The 19489-nt window shown below is 38.6% G+C and overlaps 1 protein-coding gene across 6 annotated transcripts in view; it reads left to right on the top strand.

Moving 5' to 3' along the window:
- The window catches only part of enah (ENAH actin regulator), a 225461-nt gene that overhangs the window by 56520 nt on the left and 149452 nt on the right, over window positions 1-19489 (top strand). For 3 of the 6 annotated variants that reach the window (XM_042094273.1, XM_042094275.1, XM_042094274.1), the window contains one exon: window positions 19218-19383. In XM_042094273.1, coding sequence (XP_041950207.1) covers window positions 19218-19383 — 166 coding nt within the window. Of the gene's footprint in view, window positions 1-49; window positions 274-19217; window positions 19384-19489 lie in introns of those variants that run through there. The other 3 variants (XM_042094276.1, XM_042094272.1, XM_042094271.1) reach the window with 2 other exon arrangements.

Genomic DNA, 19489 nt, shown 5'->3' with positions numbered 1-19489 from the left:
CCAGCTTGGAGCAGCACCATTGATCTGCGGCACTCTTTAAATAATGAAGCAGTGATGTGTTCCGTCAGAGCAAAGAGAATGAATCGACAAACATAATTCTGTGGGGCGGACTGCTAGCCGCAGATAGTAAGGCTGTAGCCATACTACACCAGCACTGGAGTGCTATTACACCGTCAAAGGAGCCATGCAGCTTCAGTCTGCCTCCAACTGCAAGGTTTCAGGTTTCATTCTGAGTGAGAGATGCACCTGGACAGCTAAGATGGAAATCCACCGGTATGTATGCTGGGACTTTTCTGCTGCTGCTGCAGTCCTGGTGAGATTGTTGTAGGAAAGGGATGGTGTGCTGACCGAGAGATGTGCCCTTATCAAAGCAACTGTTGCATGATCTATTAAGGTGTTTTGTGAAACATCAAAGCTGTAGCTCTATCAAGAGGATGGGAAGGGTGTATTTTATAACATGAACAACACAAACTGAAATATATTTACTGAAGTCTCACACATGTTTGCATGTGAACTGCTGTGGTTTGTGTAATGGAGGGTCTTGTGTTTGGTTTGATTGCAAAAAGGCACAATGATGAGGGAATAGTATTCTTGTGTGTACAAAATGCATGTTTTACAGCATAAGTGGTCCCTTACAGCTACCATACAGCAGTTGTTTTGTGTAGTAGTGGTGTTGTGTCATGAATAATGTATGGTTTGATCTGAAACGATAAGCTAACACGTGTACCGTGTAAACCCCAGGATAACTGTTTTACATGCAGTCCACTCTTTTGTAGCATGGAGATAGGGGTGTTTCTGTTCATTGTCTCTTGTTATTCCACAGTTTGAATTAGGGCTTCTACAAGGACTGTAGCGGAGAGTAAGTCTTACTTGCTTAACCCTCCATAGTCCCTTTTAGGAAAGGTTTTAAAAACAGAATAGACCATGGTTTTTTTGTGTGTTGTTTTTTTTTGCCGACAGTGATGGCCATAGTTGTGCCACTGCTGTACTGTGCTGAGACTGATATCATCATCATCATCATCATAATCATCATCATCATCAGTTTTTTTTTTTATATATCACTGTTTGCTTTGTGTTGGTGTGATGAGAGTTTGTAATTTGTGTGTGTGAGTATGAAATGCAAATTCATTTTCAGTGAGTATGAAATGCAAATTCATTTTCAGTAGTAAAGTGACATTGCAAGAGAAACAGACTCAGTGACACTTTTTTAATTTCACACCACTTTTCTACTTCAAATGGTAAATGTACAGCTGACAGCTAAACAAACAGCTGATAATGAAGTGAGTCCAGTGTAAACAGCTGATAATGAAGTGAGTCCAGTGTAAACAGTTTGGGGGGTAAGGAGTTACAAAGTAACAGGTTACTGTAATTAATTACTTTATTTGGTAACAAAGTAAGGTAACACATTACAGTTCAAATTTCAGTAATAAAAGTTATAGTTACTGAATAACTGAAACCTGCGTTAGTCTCTCTAATAAATTGACTTATTGTTTCCATAGCAGCATGCACGGATTGCCTATTTGAAATATAGATTAGCTTAGATAAATTGCAAAATATAGCTGGCGCGGTGTAGCCTACACAAATATGTTCAAAATTGGTGCATTCAAGTTAACTCTGTAAAATTAGTAGCCTGCTTATCACAATGTTGTAAGTCGTGGAAATGAGATTGTTTAGTTGAGTTTTAACCAAGCATGTAAGAAGCCTGGATTGTCCATGAGCCAGAGGCCCATTTTGGGCCGATCGGTGCCAACTGAGGGTACCACACTTTATGGTTATTTTCTGATAGCTACAGTGGGTCCCAGTTAAGAATTGACACTTCATTCACCATCAAGGTGATTCACGCAGCTGGGTGAAATGTAAGTACAACTGCAGCCGCTTGGGGGCAGCATAGTCCGCTGTGGCGTTCCACGGTTGAACCGGACGGAGCATTCGACAGCAAGGGCTGTGATTGGCCGAGTTTTCAGTGCATTTCTCTGTGTTTTTAGCAGCCCCTGCAACATGCTAGTCCACTGTAGCCTATAAGCTTTGTACATAATGTTAAACATAGTTTTGGATTCAGTGGCAAGATGTCTTGATTGTACAGTGCCTGTCTCTCAGTAATGTTTTAAAATGAGAGCTTCGTCAGCTGGCAGTAGGCTACTTGTCGGCAGTCATGAGAAGTTCGCTTGCTAACAGAACATAAATATGCTGCCCAGAAACCTCGTGAATAGTTCTGATTTGTTTTACTACACTAACGATGTTAAATATAGCCTTTGCCTACAGCATCTCCTTAACAGTAATGTTAACAAAATGACAGCATTCATATGACAAAGGAAAATGAATTTGGTCACTCAAGATTGTGCCACATCAACCAGTGTAGGCTACAGTCCTACCCAATAGGCCTACTCGAAGCAGATAGCATTGTCTGACGGTCGGGTGGGTTAATGCGCGTATTTCCAGAACAGGTCTGCAACTTTCAGGCAGTTCTGAGTTCGAATCATCTAGGCAGGAGCAGAGCCATATAAAGGCCTAGGCCTATTGTTATCATTTTTTGCAAGGTGTTGCTCCTGGCAATACTTGTTTTTAAGACGTTTGGTGATTAGTTGACTGTGAATTATTGTAGTGTAGTGAGGACATTTATTTTGAAACAGTTGTGGGCAGAGGAAATAGTAGTCTTAAGAGAGCCAGATTGTATGCTTAAAGCCTGGGACAGAGTATATAGTTTAAAAGTTGAATGTAGATAGTGTAATGGATGTTGATAGACAGAAAGTTGAATGGATGTTGATAGGCAGATTGTTTAATGGATGTTGATGTATAGTTTAATGGGTGGATGAGTGAATGGTTTGAAGAGGATGAATGGATAGAAAGTTGGATGGAATGTGCCTTATATCCTTGTAGAATGGAGAGACACAGAGAGAGTTGGCCTAGTTAAGCAGAAAGCAGTTGATACAGTTGCAATCAGTTTAACTGGTCCTTTGATGGGTCCTAGTAGTGAGCAGCTGGAAGTTGATACAGGTGCAAATCAAGTTAATTAGTCCATTGTGATGTCATAGTGCTAATGCAAAGTCTATGGGGAAAATAAGCTTGTTACAGTGCATGAAAATGCACTGTACTGTTCTTCCTAGGCAACTTCTTCTTATTATTATTATTCCGCTTACCACTTTTTCCGTACGCTATTTCTCTTGAACAGTTTAACTTAGAAACTTCATTCAAACTTTGTAATACGTCCATTAAGCAATTAGAATCCTATGGCAGGTGTTCAGACCACCTGCAGCCTCAGGCTTTAAGCATACAATCTGGGTCAATTAAGACTACACATCCTATTCAACTGTTTCCTCTGCCCAAAACTGTTTCAAAATAAAAGTCCTCACTACAATAATCCACTGTTAAACAATGTAACCCATTAAACTACTGAACTTTTTACATTCAACTTTTAAACGGTCTACTTTTAAACTATCATTAAACTATCTATCTATTAAACTAGCTGTCTATCAACAACTTTTAAACTATCTACATTCAACTTTTAAACTATATACATTCACTAACTGTCTATCAACAACTTTTAACTTGTCATCAACTATGTCAACACTTTTCATCAACTATGACTCCTACCCACTGTAGCTAGTTAGCATTGCTAACATTCTTAACATTTTTTAACAAAACTGCTAAAAATGATTAGCTAGGTTAGCTAAGTCACATGGTTAGCATAGTTAGCATGTTAGCATGCTAGTTAGCATTTTTAGCAAAACTGCTAAAAATTATTAGCTAGGTTAGCTAAGTAACATGGTTAGCATAGTTAGCATGTTAACATTGTTAGCATGCTAATTAGCACAGTTAGCATAACTACTAAAATGATAAGCTTGGTTAGCTAAGTCACATGGTTAACATAGTTAGCATGTTAGCATTGCTAGCATAGTTAGCATGTTTAGCAAAACTGCTAGAAAATGTTAGTTAAGTTAGCTAAGTAGCATGGTTAGCATGTTAACATTGCTAGCACTGCTATAAAACATTAGCTAAGTAGCATGGTTAGCAGAATTAAAAATCTTAGCATAACTACTAGTAAACATTAGAGCCATTCCAACTTTCAGTTATCACCATTAAACTATTTGAATATCAACATTCATTAAACTGCTAGAAAACGTTAGCTAAGTAGCATGGTTAGCATTGCTAGCACTGCTATAAAACATTAGCTAAGTAGCATGGTTAGCATAGTTAAAAATCTTAGCATAACTGCTAGCAAACATTAAAGCCATTCCAACTTTCAGTTATCGTCAAATATCTACCTATACACAGCCATTAAACTATTTGAATATCAACATTCATTCAACTTCCAGTCTGTCAACAACTTTTAAACTATTTACCTTCAACTTTTAAACGGTCTACTTTTAAACTATCTATTAAACTAGCTGTCTATCAACAACTTTTAAACTATCTACTGTCTATCAACAACTTTTAAACTATCTACATTCAGCTTTTAAACAGTTTACTTTTAAACTATCAACTTTTATTAAGCTATGCAACCACCATGTCTATCCTAGCATCACCGTAGTAACCATCTCTGTATTATCTGTTTTAACCCTTAGAACCTGATTGACGCAAAGTGCGTCAAAAAACACACCCTTTCTTCTCTGTTACATTGCTCCGCGACTGTTCATCACAACGAGATAAAACCTTTATTTTATGACAGAGAAGAAGTGGGGCTTTCCAAAGAGACTATGCACTTGTCTGTACGATCAAGTATGAAAATTTAAAAAAATCATGAAATTAAATAAAATTGCATCATATTTAAAGTCTATACTTCTCGGCGTTCACCTGCGCACCCATTACTCTCGTTTGAATTACTCGCGAACCCGTGATCGCATAGATATGGCAAGCATATCAGATGAAAGAGGAGAAACAGGGCTATCCATTGGTACCATGGATATCGATCTTTCTGCCTTATAAAAACAGACGAAGTGATTGCAAAATATTAACATCATGTACACAAACCAACGCTGCACACCCATTACTCTCGGAGTAATTACTCGCGGACCCGTGATCGGATATATATGCCACGTATGTTAGATGAAAGAGGAACACAGAGCTATCATTTGATACCAAATACATCCTTCTGGGTTATAAAACAGACTAAGTGACAGTAAAATAATAACTTCATATAGCTCAACTTACCCCACGTTTTTGTCTGTTTTTGTGGCAAAGCATGTTTATAATCCAACGCTATCGTGTGTTTCTCTATGGCAAAACATGTTCATAATCCGGTTTTGAGATCCTAGCAAATTCCTGCATGGCATCCAATTCAAGGCTCACATTGCATCCCAATTTGTTCAACAGAGAAACACCTTTTTTGCCTTTACTTTGTTCATGGCAATGCAGTAAAAAGTTGAGAATCATCATGAGTGCATACACCATAGTCACACATGCTAACAGGCAAACTTGGGTCAAGTCAGGTCAGATCAGTTAGTGTCACCGATATGGAGCGCAGAATGGTAATTTTTCATCGCTAAATAAAAAATGGCATTTATTTCCGTAAATCACACACCACATATTTCTGTAAATTGCTCAGCCCCAGAGTATCCCTCCAACATGGCAATTATATTGCCCGTTTCAGGACAGTCTGCCCTACACACACATGAAATGCATGTAGAGAGCTATGAGCTTGCTGTGGTGAGATACATATAGACATAAGAATTTTTATAATATGATTTTTATATTTTAATTCTTTAAAAATCAAAATAAAATCAATGCTAGTACTAATACATGAAATGATGGCAGATCTGGATAGCCTAGACTCTGCTGAAAAAAACAATATATAATATGTGTGTGTGGCACTTACAATGACCAGAATAAATCCTTATGAATAAAGGTAGTGAAAATGCCCTAAAAACAGCTTAGGGTTCTAAGGGTTAACTATACATGATATTTTACATCACAACTTTAGCATTTTCATGCACTGGTAATTCCTTGGAATTGCATTTCTAGTTTTTTATTAATATCTCAAAAAGTATAAAGTTTACAAAAGTGAAAAATACATTCCCCACGTGTCCTTTTCAAGACCTACATTACAAAGTTTGAACGAAGTTTCTATGTTAAACGGTTAAAGCTGAATTAGACGCAGAAATTTGGTGGGAAGAATAACTAGAAAAGCATTTCCTAAAGGAAATACAGTGCATGAAAATGCAAAAATATGAGGTAAAATATCATACAGAGTAAAAACAAACTAGAAAATGTAATTTCGAGGAAATTACCAGTGCATGAAAATATAAACATACTGTATATTAACATAAAATGCCAAACAAACTTTTATTTGGAAACAGTTGGCAGGAGTCATAGTTGATAACAACTGACAGTTGAAATGGCTGAACAGTTAAATAGTTGAGTAGTTTAAATAGTTAAATTATTTAATAGTGAATTATTGTAGTGAGGACATTTATTTTGAAACAGTTGCGGGCAGAGGAAATAGTAGTCTTAAGAGAGCCAGATTGTATGCTTAAAGCCTGAGACAGAGTATATAGTTTAAAAGTTGAATGTAGATAGTGTAATGGATGTTGATAGACAGAAAGTTGAATGGATGTTGATAGGCAGATTGTTTAATGGATGTTGATGGATAGTTTAATAGGTGGATGAGTGAATAGTTTGAAGAGGATTGAGGAGGCCTTAACAGATAGGCTCTGCTCTTGCGAACTCAACCTTCTTGTTGCTTGCAGTTTGTTAAATAAAGCGATGCAGATTACATTATTTATTTCTGATTAATTGCGTCTTTTGATGTCTTTTGCAACATCTGCTTGTTAGGCTGGGCTACTGTCAATGTTCTGTACAGGTAAATGTTCAACAATTGCTGGTGTAGGCCTACAGGCTATAATCAATTAGGGACTGTTCGTTATTTATTTAAGGGGCTACCGGAGGAGTTTTGGGAGCGTTAGTCAAAAAAGACGTGACCCTCCCTCGCCAGCAAGAAATTTTTCTATGACCCTCCAAAGTGATTGAGAAAAAACGCATGACCCTCCCCAGTCCCAACAATTTACTGATGCCTTCTGTAGGCTACAGGGTCAATTTGGGAATTTGCATACAACACCTTCCTTGAAATGCCTTGAGAAGGCTGTCGTTTGCACAATTTCACAAATAATCACCGGGACCGAAAAAAACCTGTCAACTTTTTGAGTTTACGGTTTATCGCGTATTTTAACTTCTCCTCGCTGTCTTAGGAGGAGCTGCAGGGCCGTGCATGAAATCATGCGGTAGCTTACTTTACACATAGCGAAGGCTACCGTCGGTGCATTTTAGTAGCCTAGTCTAATAAGCTACACCAGCTTGTCTTTAAGAGGGGAAATTGTATAGCCTATAACATTAGCTGAGTCACATATTTGGCCATATGGTGTTTATCATAGGCTACATCACAAAACCAAATAGTGTAACAAAGGCGAACACTTTAACAGGGGAAATTAATTGGGCATGAATCATTGTGCTGAACGGTATTTGTCAATGAGCAGAAACACACACGGCATTCAAACTGTTGATAAGATGTGCACTATGGAAACTGGTCTGTAGGCTAACATTGGACAAATAAATGACACTGACTCGCCATATCCTGACTCTGAAAAAACATTGTCTTGCTTTGCCGCAAACTCAGTAATGAAATCATAGGCCAGTTTGCAGGTAGCATAACGTCTTTTTCAATTCATAGAAGGGAGAGCCCAGTCTCTCCTGTGACATTGAGGTGTGCAAATATTTTTAATATTTTAATAGCCTGTTCAACTTCGAAAAGCTTCACCCGATGCCAGTCACTGATCGCAATTTCAAATTTTGGGAAGCTTCGTTCAATCTTTTTAAGTTTTAAGTGCAGTAGGCCCCTATCTGCCCCCTTTGGAATTATATCTCAAGCCTATTATAAGGTCCAGTGCGTTATGTCCTGGGATTCGGACGTGCTCAAAAAGAAAAGAAAAAACACTTTTTTATAGATGGTTATGAGGAGCAATAGGAGTCTGAACTCCGTGTCATTCAGACTCAACCCTCTTGTTGCTTTGATATCTTTTTCGTTGTCGTTTGAACGTCGGCAAGCAGGCATGTTGCGGTTGCAATTTAAGTGAAATTTCTACAGTAGGCCTGCAACATGCTTGTTATGCTGGGCTACTGTCTTGTACAGGTAAATGTTCAACAATTGCTGGTGTGCAGGCTATAATCAATTAGCTAAATCATTTGTCCAGCTGTTTAAAAAAAAAATCGTGCTACATTCAAACGCAAAAGGTGCTTTGATATCTTTTTCGTTTGAATGTCGGCAAGCAGGCATGCTGCGGTTGCCATGAATGAGGATAATTGTTTTTATCTGCGGATTTATTTTTTGCATTATTTTGAATATGACTCGCTCCAGTCTCAACAGCAAGTTCTAACACACATCCCCTCTCGCTTTCTCTCTTTCCATCCCTGCGCACAGGGCTTTCTTAAAGGAGCTGCACTATTTTACAACAATTGCATCTACATTTTCATATTAGAATGTTTTGTCTGTTTAAGTGTAAGCTTAAACTACCATGATCAATTTAAGTTCCCGTGCCCGCGCTGAAAGTCTCATGCGCTTATTGTTACACTATTACATCTATAAGTAACCCTGACAAATAGGGTATAAGATATATAAACTCACGCTATTGTATTATCATATATGTTTGGTAATGGCTCACTGCGTCATGGAAGCAGTTAAGTCAAGTCGCATCAAAAATAGTAGTGACAGAACTCCCAAGTGACACCTTGTGGTTGTTTGTGTCAACTGCAGTTTGTGCCATTTCTGCTGAGAAAATGGTGTGCGTGATTCATGAAGGAACCCGTCCAGACTTAACTGGGACCCACTGTATATGTGTCTATAACACAAACATGCATGATTAGTTAGGGAAAGTTTTCTTCTTTCAATTTGCAAAAAATCTTACCAATAGTTTTTTTTACTATGTGTTCCTATAGGTGTCTAGTAACTTTTTTTTTTTACCAATATTAGCTTTTAAGATGTCTAACTAGGGGTTTTTAAGGGTTCTGAATCTATCCCAACCATTAGTTTTAAGTAAAAATGACTCCAAGTCCATAGGAAATCCACAACAAGTGGTTTTATTGAACAATTACAAAACAAAACTTCCTTAATCAGTTTAAAATTTAACAAACCTCATCCCTCAACTCCCTGCACTCCCTGACTCCTGTTATCATCTGGCTAGTTGATGTTCTGGCAAGAGTTACCATGACACTTCCCACAAGCAGAAATACACTTGACTCCTTGCTTTTTACAGCAGCACCTGAGAGTGTCACAGTCGCCTGCACAGTTGCAGCTGTGACAAACTTCAGAAAGTAGTCCAGTGCAATAGGATCTGGTGTAGAGACTGGTGCATAATCATGTTCTCCTTGTTTCTATCCACAATCAAGGACATCTAGTGATGGACTTTGTAGCAGTAGCCAATCTCAGATATGCCCGCAGAGAGTGCTGTGCTGCAGCTCCTGTAGTCGGAGGTACTTTCTAGTTACTAGTTATGTTAGTTATGTCTAGATACTAGTTATGTTGTCCTCATGAGTTACATTTTGTTGCTTACTCTCCACCCTCCACGTTGGACAGTCTTTCTCTCTCTCTCTCTCTCTCTCTCTCTCACTCACACATTCACACGCACACATACACACACATCTATGCACACTGACTCTCTCACAAACACATTCACACATCTATGCACATTGACTCGCTCACAAACACATTCACAACCACCCACCCACACAAACACGTATGCACACACTTACAAATAAAGTTCACACCTTCACTGATGCGTGCTTTTAAAGCTTTTAAAGCCAGGCCAGTATCATTGTCCCATGTCCAACCCCTATCCCTCCCTCTCTCTCTCTCACTCACTCTCACACTCACACACACACTCACACATGCAAAATGTCCTTTCTCTCACACACACACACCATGTCGCGACAAAACTATCGGTGATTATACTGTAGTATCAGTGTGTTACACAGAAACAAAACTTGACAAGCTGAGATCTGTTCTTTTCTGCCTTTCTTTGTGTGTGTGTGTGTGAGGGAGAGAGAGAGAGAGAGTCCAATGTGGAGGGTGGACGGTGATCAACAAAATGTAAAACTCATGAGGACAAAACTGAGTTAATATTTTTGTAAATATTTTATTATGTCTTTTCATGGGACAACACTGAAGAAATCACACTTTGCTACAATGTAAAGTAGTGAGTGTACAGCTTGTATAATAGTGTACATAGGGGCAGCCGTGGCCTACTGGTTAGCGATTCGGACTTGTAACCGGAGGGTTGCCGGTTCGAACCCCGACCAGAAGGAATGGCTAAAGTGCCCTTGAGCAAGGCACCTAACCCCTCACTGCTCCCCAAGCGCCGCTGTAGCAGCTCACTGCATCGGGATTAGTGTGTGCTTCACCTCACTGTGTGTTCACTGTGTGCTGAGTGTGTTTCACTAATTCACGGATTGGGATAAATGCAGAGACCAAATTTCCCTCACGGGATCAAAAGAGTATATATACTTATCAGGGCTCCAGACTAACTTTTTGCACTGGTTGCAATGGTGCGCCTAACTTTTTTTTTTTCTTAGATGCACCAGCACAAAAGTTAGGTGCACCCAAATTTTCAACCACATCGCATTTAACACCGCAGCAGGTTCACTTTTTTTCCTTAATTACTGTCCTATATAGGTTGTCCTATGACTTATGATTTACAATTCTACAAGAAAAGTAACTTAATTAAGTGTTGGTTCTTTAAGTGCTTCACTGAGCTGAAATTTACATCTCAAGATGAATTAAATAAAAATAACAGTGAGTAAATCAAACTGCACATCTCATGGCTCAATGTCTTACATACTATCCTTCATGAGGGGATTTTTATGTGATTTTGCAATGATTGCAATAATCATTTGACAGCCCCACAATGCAATTTACTTTTTAATTTTAGTATTTTTACATTTTCAATAAGAACATCACTATGGTTAATGCAGTAACGAAATGGTAGGCCTATTATTATAGGCTATTGCAATGCCTTGCCATGCTTGATCTAAATGTGTCCATTCAATTCACCGTACACAATGACCACAGTTATACATGCAGGGAATATTTGGGCTTTAAATGTAGCAGCGATATTCGGTTTGCGCCAAAAACCAGATTAAATTGATTGATGCCATCAGAATGAGTTTACACAACTCGCGCGCAAAACGAATATTGCTGTTGAAAACCGGGTTACTCCCTGCATGTAACTGCGGTCAATGACACACTCCTTTTCGGCGATATCTGTATCTCTGTCGTTCGGGAAGGCCTTGTATGCATTGTTCGCAATTTTAAGACATTTCTTCATCTGCAATGACTCCTATAAATTTGGTGCAAGTGGCATTCATGTACGTCGGGTTTACGTTCAAACTATTTTTCTGGTGAATAATTATTTCGGACTGAACTTGGTGAAGGAAAGTTTCACTAGGCCCATCGTAGGCAACGATAAACTTGATCATCATCTCAGGCTCGTCTGATCGGTTTGCTGCTGCCAGCCGCCGAAAGGCAGTGGGGAGAGGGGACATTTATCTCGGCCTATGTGACCACACCGTAATGCAACTACATCCACTCTGTTTATCTGATGGGTCTCTGACCTCTCTCTTTCTCTCTCTCTCTCTCTCTCTCTCTCTCTCACTCACACTCACACACACACACTCACACATGCAAAATGTCCTTTCTCACACACACACACACACACCATGTCGCGACAAAACTATCTGTGATTATACTGTAGTATACTTAGCAAACTGCTAAGTTATTCTACGTGAGTTGGTGAACCTGTAACGCTAAACTGCTGGCAATAATTTTACCGTAACTTCAGCAAGAGAGGGATAGCTAACGTTAGTTTATTTTACCTAGAAGCTAGAATCTGCAAACTCTTCATTCTCAACTTTTCAACCGTTCACCCGAATACCTTTCAACATACAAAATTAAAAAGTGTCTGATATCATTAAGAAACATACACAAACTTCACATTAGCAGATCAAATTTACCAGCAAATTATGTTACAGCAACGTTTTCCAAGATGGCTCCGCCCATACCCCCCATAAACGGCTTCATAACCGTTCTTCAGAAAATCTATGGGTGACGTCACAGACGCTTTGTCTATATTTTTTACAGTCTATGTGGAAAACAGTTTAAATTCCTCACTACAATAATTCACTTTTAAATAAATTAACCATTTAAACTACTCGGCTATTAACTGTTTAGCCATTCCAACTCTCAGTTATCATACACTATGCCTCCAGCCAACTACATTAACTCTTTAGCCGCCAGGATTTAAAAAAAAAAAAATTGGATTTTTACATCAAAATTTCAAAAGGCCATGGCTTGCAAGTGGTCAGAGATAAAGTCCTACTGTATGTGAATCATTGAGTATGAACAGAAGTTTATGTAGGGGGTTAATTTACTCATCTAATTTGCATATTATGACGTCACTGGATGGTAACCACCGTTAATTATGCACATTTCAGTAAATACTAGATGTTGAACATATTTGAGCAGTTTTACTTTCTTTTTTGTCATTTCACCCACATAACAAATGAACAGGAAAACGGTCACATTCTCCTTTAGAATCAGAATAGGTGAATAACAGATCCAAGACTTCATCACACGTGAATTTTTTTTTTTTAACATGCGTGCTTCCTGTAAACTTTTGAAAAAAAAGGTTGAGCTTGAATCGAAGCTCTGGGTGTCTGCCAACTAGTGGTCAAGAGTACAAATGAGATTTTACACTGTACTCGGGTCTGTCGTCTGTTTTATTCAGTAATGACGCTTGTCGCAATATTGCGACATGGGCGGTTAGAGGGTTAAACCACCACCACCACCTACCTAGCAACCAGCATAGCAACCACCATAACTACCCTAGCAACAACCTAGTAACCTAGCTAAGTAACATGGTAAACATTGTTACCATGTTAGCATTGTTAGCATAGTTAACATTGTTAGCATAACTATTAGAAAACATTAGCAATGTTGGCCTAGTAACATGGTTAGCATAGTTAGCATTGCTAATATAGGTAGCATTATTAGCATAATTGCTATAATTGCTAAACATTAGTTAAGTTAGCTAAGTAACATGTTTTTTGTCCTGTCTATGCACCACTTACTTTGTATATCACATTGCACTTTTCTGCTTTTTTTCACTTCTGGTTAGACACAAACTACATTTCTTGTACTCTGCACAATGACAATAAAGTTGAATCTAATCTAATGGTTAGCATCATTAACATATTTAACATAGGTAGCATAATTGCTAGCAAACATTTGCTAAGTTAGATAAGTAACATGGTTAACATTGCTAGCATTGTTAGCAAACATTAACTAAGTTAGCTAGGTAACACTGTTGACATATTTAACATTACTTGTTACCATTGTTAGCATAACTACTAGCGAACATTAGCTAAGTTATCTTTTTTAACACTACATTTTACATGATAGGTTTTGCATTTTCATGCACTGGTAACTCCTTGGAATTGTATTTCTAGTTATTATTCTTCCCACCAAATTTCTGCGTCTAATATAGCTTATACCATTTAACGTAGAAACTTTGTTCAAACTTTGTAACATAGCTTTTTTAAATGACACTTGAGGAAAGTATTTTTTGTTTTTGTAAACTTCATATCGGAACTCCCCCTATTACCGTCGGTCCCGTATTTCCGCCGTCTTGCGTGTATATCCATTTCTATACAAACCAAGACGGCGGACTCCTAAAGAAACGCAACCACCCACACCATAGGTGTATCTAAATTATCTATGTACCAAAAATTACATTTCACCGTGACTCGAAGAGCTGTAAACAGTGTTGTAAGGCTGCGTGTACACAACCGCTTGGCGCTCCAGTGGAATTTTAATTTCATGACGAGAATTCTCGGTCTAACCGTTCATGTGCCGTTGAAACGGCATAAATAGGCGACCCATCAGGCCAGCATTATAACTCCGAGCGTGGTAAACAAAATCGGATATTTCAGGCAGTAAATGCTCCCGTTAAGAACCAAACCAGATTTTGTTCAAATCTACACACCTATGGCTACTGAAAAATGTAAGGTTCATTTAGCAAATGTTATTTTGAAGTGTTAAAAAATATCGTCGTTTTAGAATTTCTGAACAAAAGTGGTGATAATTGGGGGTGTTACGATACTTGAGATATTAACATAAATCAAGCTTATTTTTCCCCATAGACTTTGCATTGGCACTATGACATCACAATGGGCTAATTAAATTGATTTGCACCTGTATCAACTGCTTTCTGCTCAACTAGGCCAAATCTCTGTGTCTGTCCATTCTACAAGAATATAAGGCACATTCCATCCAACTTTCTATCCCTTCATCCTCTTCAAACCATTCACTCATCCACCTATTAAACTATCTATAAACATCCATTCAACTTTCTGTCTATCAACATCCATTACACTATCTACATTCAACTTTTAAACTATATACTCTGTCTCAACTTTGCCACTTGTATCGTGGGGAGCCAATAACATCGGTGTATCTGATATAGGCGGGCCAGAGGCGAGCTAAACAGATGGCAATCGTAGTTTTATCCAATCGCGTCGAAGTCCAGTATCAGTCAGTAAACGTTAGTGGTATTGTGTTATCAAATTGTGTGCAGTGAGATTTTCAAATGCATGCTTAGTGCTGCCCCTCGAGTTGAGCCATTACATTATTCGTGGCCAGACCCTTAATCTTTCTAGATTACCAGGGTCTGGAATCTCCAGGCTATCCTCTGCCCACAACTGTTTCAAAATAAATGTCCTCACTACAATAATTAACTATTAAATAATTCATCTATTTAAACTACTCAACTATTTAACTGTTCAGCCATTTCAACTGTCAGTTGTCATCAACTATGACTCCAGTCAACTGTTTCCTTCCATATTTTCCAAGTTTTTTCCATATAAAAGTTTGTTTTGCATTTTATGTTGATATGTTTTGCATTTTCATGCACTGGTAATTTCCTCGAAATTACATTTTCTAGTTTGCATATATTGTTAGTGCAAGCTAATACGCATAATTTGGGTCTCATCTTGTGATGGAGTGCCAATACCAATTCATTAATTTTCATTTATTATACAGGCAAGGATTAAAAGTAGCAATGCAGTTACAATTAAACAGGCCTTAAAACCTGTTCTGCAGCACCTGAAGGACAAAGATGACATCACAATACAGACATGTCACAGATTCCGGTTTTTAGCACTTTAAGGCCCTTTTCTGGTTTGTTTTGGATGAACTAGAGTGGTGGACACCGAAATTTTGACGATTGGTCCTGTCTCGACTTTTCTGACTCGTTTTGAATTGCCTTTGACTTCTCAGGGTGGCTGGCAATGGGCATACTGTAGTAGGCTACTCAAACATGTCCTAAAACAACCCTTAATGTTCGTTTTCAAAACTGTGCAACTCACCGAGTGGTTAGTGGGGTTCGTTGATGTTCCAAAACAAGTAGCGTAGCGAAATACAGTTTCTGTCGTCTTTTATTTGCCATTTTGTAAAATCCCATTGATTTCTGTTGGAAGACTCATTGCACGTTGATATTACTGCGCCACCGTCTATGCTTCAGGCTCAAATATTGAGTGGATATATTTGATACATTTGATACATTGCACCGATATATTTTATTTTAATAATCAACGAGCACCACTAACCACAATAGGAAACCTGCCGCTTGCTGCTGGCTAATGTGATCCTCGCCTAGGCTTTCACATTTGGATGCAGCATTTTACTAAATTTTTCTTTTTCAAAACTGCTCAAGCTCTGTCAGGTTGGAAGGGGATTGGGCGTGTACAGCCATTTTCAACTCCAGCCATAGATTTTCTATTACAGGATTGAGGTCTGAGCTTTGACTGGGTCACTCCAGAACATTCACCTTGGTGTCTTTAAACCATTTCTGTGTAGTTTTTGCTGTATGCTTTGGCTCATTGTCTTGCTGGAAAGATTGTCCTCCAGGATTGCCATATATTTTGCTGAATTAATTTTACTTTAACCTTTACAAGCCTTCCAAGGCCTGCTGTCAAGAAGTATCCCCACAGCATGATGCTACCACCACCATGATTCAAATTAGGGATGGTGTTTTTTGGTGATAAGCAGTGTTTGGTGTCCGCCAAACATATAATTTAGTCTGATGGCCAAAAAGCAAAAAGCACATCCTCATGTCGGTTCATTCTTTTACAACAGTGTTTCTAGGGGTGCCCTCCAGCATTCTCAAGGGTGCTGCAGAAAGGTGGCTGAAAAAGCCTAAAAAGTATTTTTTTCGAGGAACGCCAACTTTCCATATTCCTTTTTCAAAACTGTACTTCTACTTTCACTCAAGTACATTTTTGAGCACGTAATCTAGTCTTTACTCTGCTACATTTTCAATTGTCTTTTGTTACGAGTACAAGTTTATTATCAGAGGAGAAAGTATCTCGAGGGAGAAAAGCGCACCCCTCCCTCGGTGCACAATGGCGTGGGAGAAAAACAACAGGGCTTCAGAATGCCCTGGATACAAATCCTGCAGATTGGTGGAAAATTAACACAACAAGATTCCCGAGGCTTGCTACATTGGTACGGCGCAATCTATGTGTAGACTACCCACAACCTCAGTCCCATCTGAGCAAGCATTTTTAGAGGCCGGACTGACAGTAAACTGATTGCGCACACACCTCACCCCAGAACATATAGATATGTTCATTTTTCTGAATAAGAGCATAGACTAACTGACCTGTAACTTTAGGAAGTCACTGGTTCAGGCAGTTGTTTAATGGTCAATTGGTTAATGGTTTAATGGGCTTTTTTTGTTAGCCTACAGGTGTCCATTTTTTTTCCAATTAGGCTAGCTGACGTTACATGTCGTGTTGCATAGCCAACCACTTGCCAATACATAACTTGCTGTGAATAAATTGCTATCCAATACAGTTTAAAGTGAAATGAAATGTTCCATCAGGTAGGCCTATCCAGCCTATTTCAATGTAGCCTGCAATATCTTCCGTTGCGCAGCCTTAAGCCATATGCAATTGGCAGTAAATTAATTGCTGCGACTATGAAATACTGTTTAAAAAGTTGAATGTAAAAGACCACATCATGTTTTCATTACTCTTACTACTATTACTATTCCTGTGTCCTGTTTATTTCTTTTTCAAGCTCATAAGCAACATGGGTGACATCCAGGTTTAATGCATAATCAATTATTGTTCATTAAGTGAAAGTCGATTAAGAAAATTACTATACATTTGCAACCCTACTTGTGACCTGTTTGTTAAGGATGAAGAAAGTTTTTTTAGCACAGAAGAAGAGAGTAGTGATAGGATCTGATGATGCACTGTGTCAAAGGCTTTACAAAAATCAATAAATAGCTTGAGTGATGTGACCTTTGTTAAGAGAGTCACATATTTTTTCGGAGAATAGTAACAATGCAGACTTGGTTGATCGCTTGGCATGAAAATCATGTTGAGTGTGACTAAGCCAGTTGTTGTTTTCAAGGTAAAAACTTAATTGATTACATACAGTTAAGAACAAAATTATTCATACCCCTGGCAAATATTGATTCAATGTTGATTTTCTCTTTATCAATATGTTTGTTCTAACTGAAAATTACACTACCACATGTCAAAAGGTTGTAAGACAATGTGGTAGAAACATGGAATCAAAAAAAGAAGCATTTTCATCTTTTTTAACATTTTTATGAACAAATTATTCATACCCTTTTTAAATAATCAATGGAAACATCTTTATTTGCATTCACAGCTCTCAAAGTGGTTCTTATAATACCTACCAAACCTCTCCATGTCTCCACAATGATTCTAGATTGCACCTTTTTAACAGCAATCTGGGTTTTGAGCCAGGAGCGATTATTTGCCATCCCTTTTGCCTTGTGCTCACTTTTTTGACGGATTGAGGTCTGGACTATGGCTGGGCCACTCTAAAATGTTGGTATTGTTCTCTGTTAACCATTTCTTGTCTTGTTTAGCTGTATGTTTTGGATCATTGTGTGGTTTAATGGTCCAATACCGCCTACATGACAAGCATTCTGAGATAGGTTACTCTGGCCAATTCAACTACAGACACAGAGTTGTAAGGCATAACATCACTCAATCAGAGACAGTTTTTGGGCAACAGTCACACTGTTGCAAAATTTATATGGCAATGAATCATTCCACAAAATGGTGTTTGTCTTTATCATTAAGTTCCTAAATTAGGCTAAACATAGCTTGAACTCAAAGCTTTTGTTAGGCCTATGTCATTTTGATCTGTAAAAAAATGTCAAATGGAATGATGCTTAAAGGGACACCAGACAACATCTTTGTGTTAATTAATCATCTTCGTAAGTCGGTATATGGTTAAATGACTCATTACAGGGGGAATGAAGACTTTCTCGCCTGCCCCTACTGCCTGTAGGAAGAATATCCCGCTTGCAAGTTCAGTGTATGCTGAACCTTCAGTCTCACAAAGTCTCAGATATCGTGAGAAGCAGGATCATCATATTACATCCTGCATCCACAGCACAGAGGCAGGCTAACAAAACGCTAGCGATTGTTGCAAATGTGTGTATAGTGGCAGAGCTGGCAAAGAGGCAGCGAAAACCCTTGATGGAAGATGCAAAGAAAAGGAAAAGAGCTTCAGACCGAGCGAGGGCTCGCACACGTATCGACACATACAGATGCTAGGGGGAGTTTCGTAGAGAAAAAGCATCAGGCTTGCCTGGTGTCCCTTTAAATTATGCTTATTGCATGTTTATTATATGCTGAATATCGTCTCCAACTATTATTCTATTTTTAAAGAAGCCTTCCTGCAGGCATGTAATTGGGCTACAGGTTTTCTACAGGGATAGGCATGTTTTGAACAGGCAGTAGTAGTAGCAGTAGAAGCAGAAGTAGCTGTAGCAGCAGCAAACCTTTGGATTCAATCTATCTGGCCTTTTCTAAATGCCATATTTCACAAGGAAGCGTTGTTGTGTGTTAATTGTTTACTGCTTCTGACTGCCTAATCAGAGTGAATAACACAATATCTTGTTTTGTTCTGCAGATATTAGCAACTAAGTTTTAATCCAATCAAGTGCAAACAATGAATGAAACGCAAGGCCATTTCTTTGGTTCCATGTATATCTATAATTTTCTGCCACTTATACATTTTTTCCGGTTTTCTAGTTGAAACAACAGAGGTATTTCCAAATAACCTGGATGAAAAACCCCTCAAATTCAGTGTTCTACCCGCTCATGTTGGTTCTTCCAATATTCCTTCACAGTGAGCAAAGTATCTGTCAGGCAAGAGCCGCTGTCATGGTGTATGACGATGCCAATAAGAAGTGGGTTCCTGCTGGTGGTTCCACAGGCTTCAGCAGAGTTCACATCTACCACCACACAGGAAACAATGCCTTCCGTGTGGTAGGCCGCAAAATACAGGACCATCAGGTGAGTAGGAGATGAATTGGGACAGGATTGATTATCAGCCGACTATCTCTACACCAGATATATTTTTTGAAAAGCATCCATGTTACATATTCCATATTAGTACATT

The sequence above is a fragment of the Alosa sapidissima genome, chromosome 6, assembly GCF_018492685.1.
Source record: "Alosa sapidissima isolate fAloSap1 chromosome 6, fAloSap1.pri, whole genome shotgun sequence".
Classification (NCBI taxonomy): domain Eukaryota; kingdom Metazoa; phylum Chordata; class Actinopteri; order Clupeiformes; family Clupeidae; genus Alosa; species Alosa sapidissima.
The sequence above is the reverse complement of the archived record's forward strand: the minus strand, read 5'-3'. Positions and strand labels throughout refer to the sequence as shown.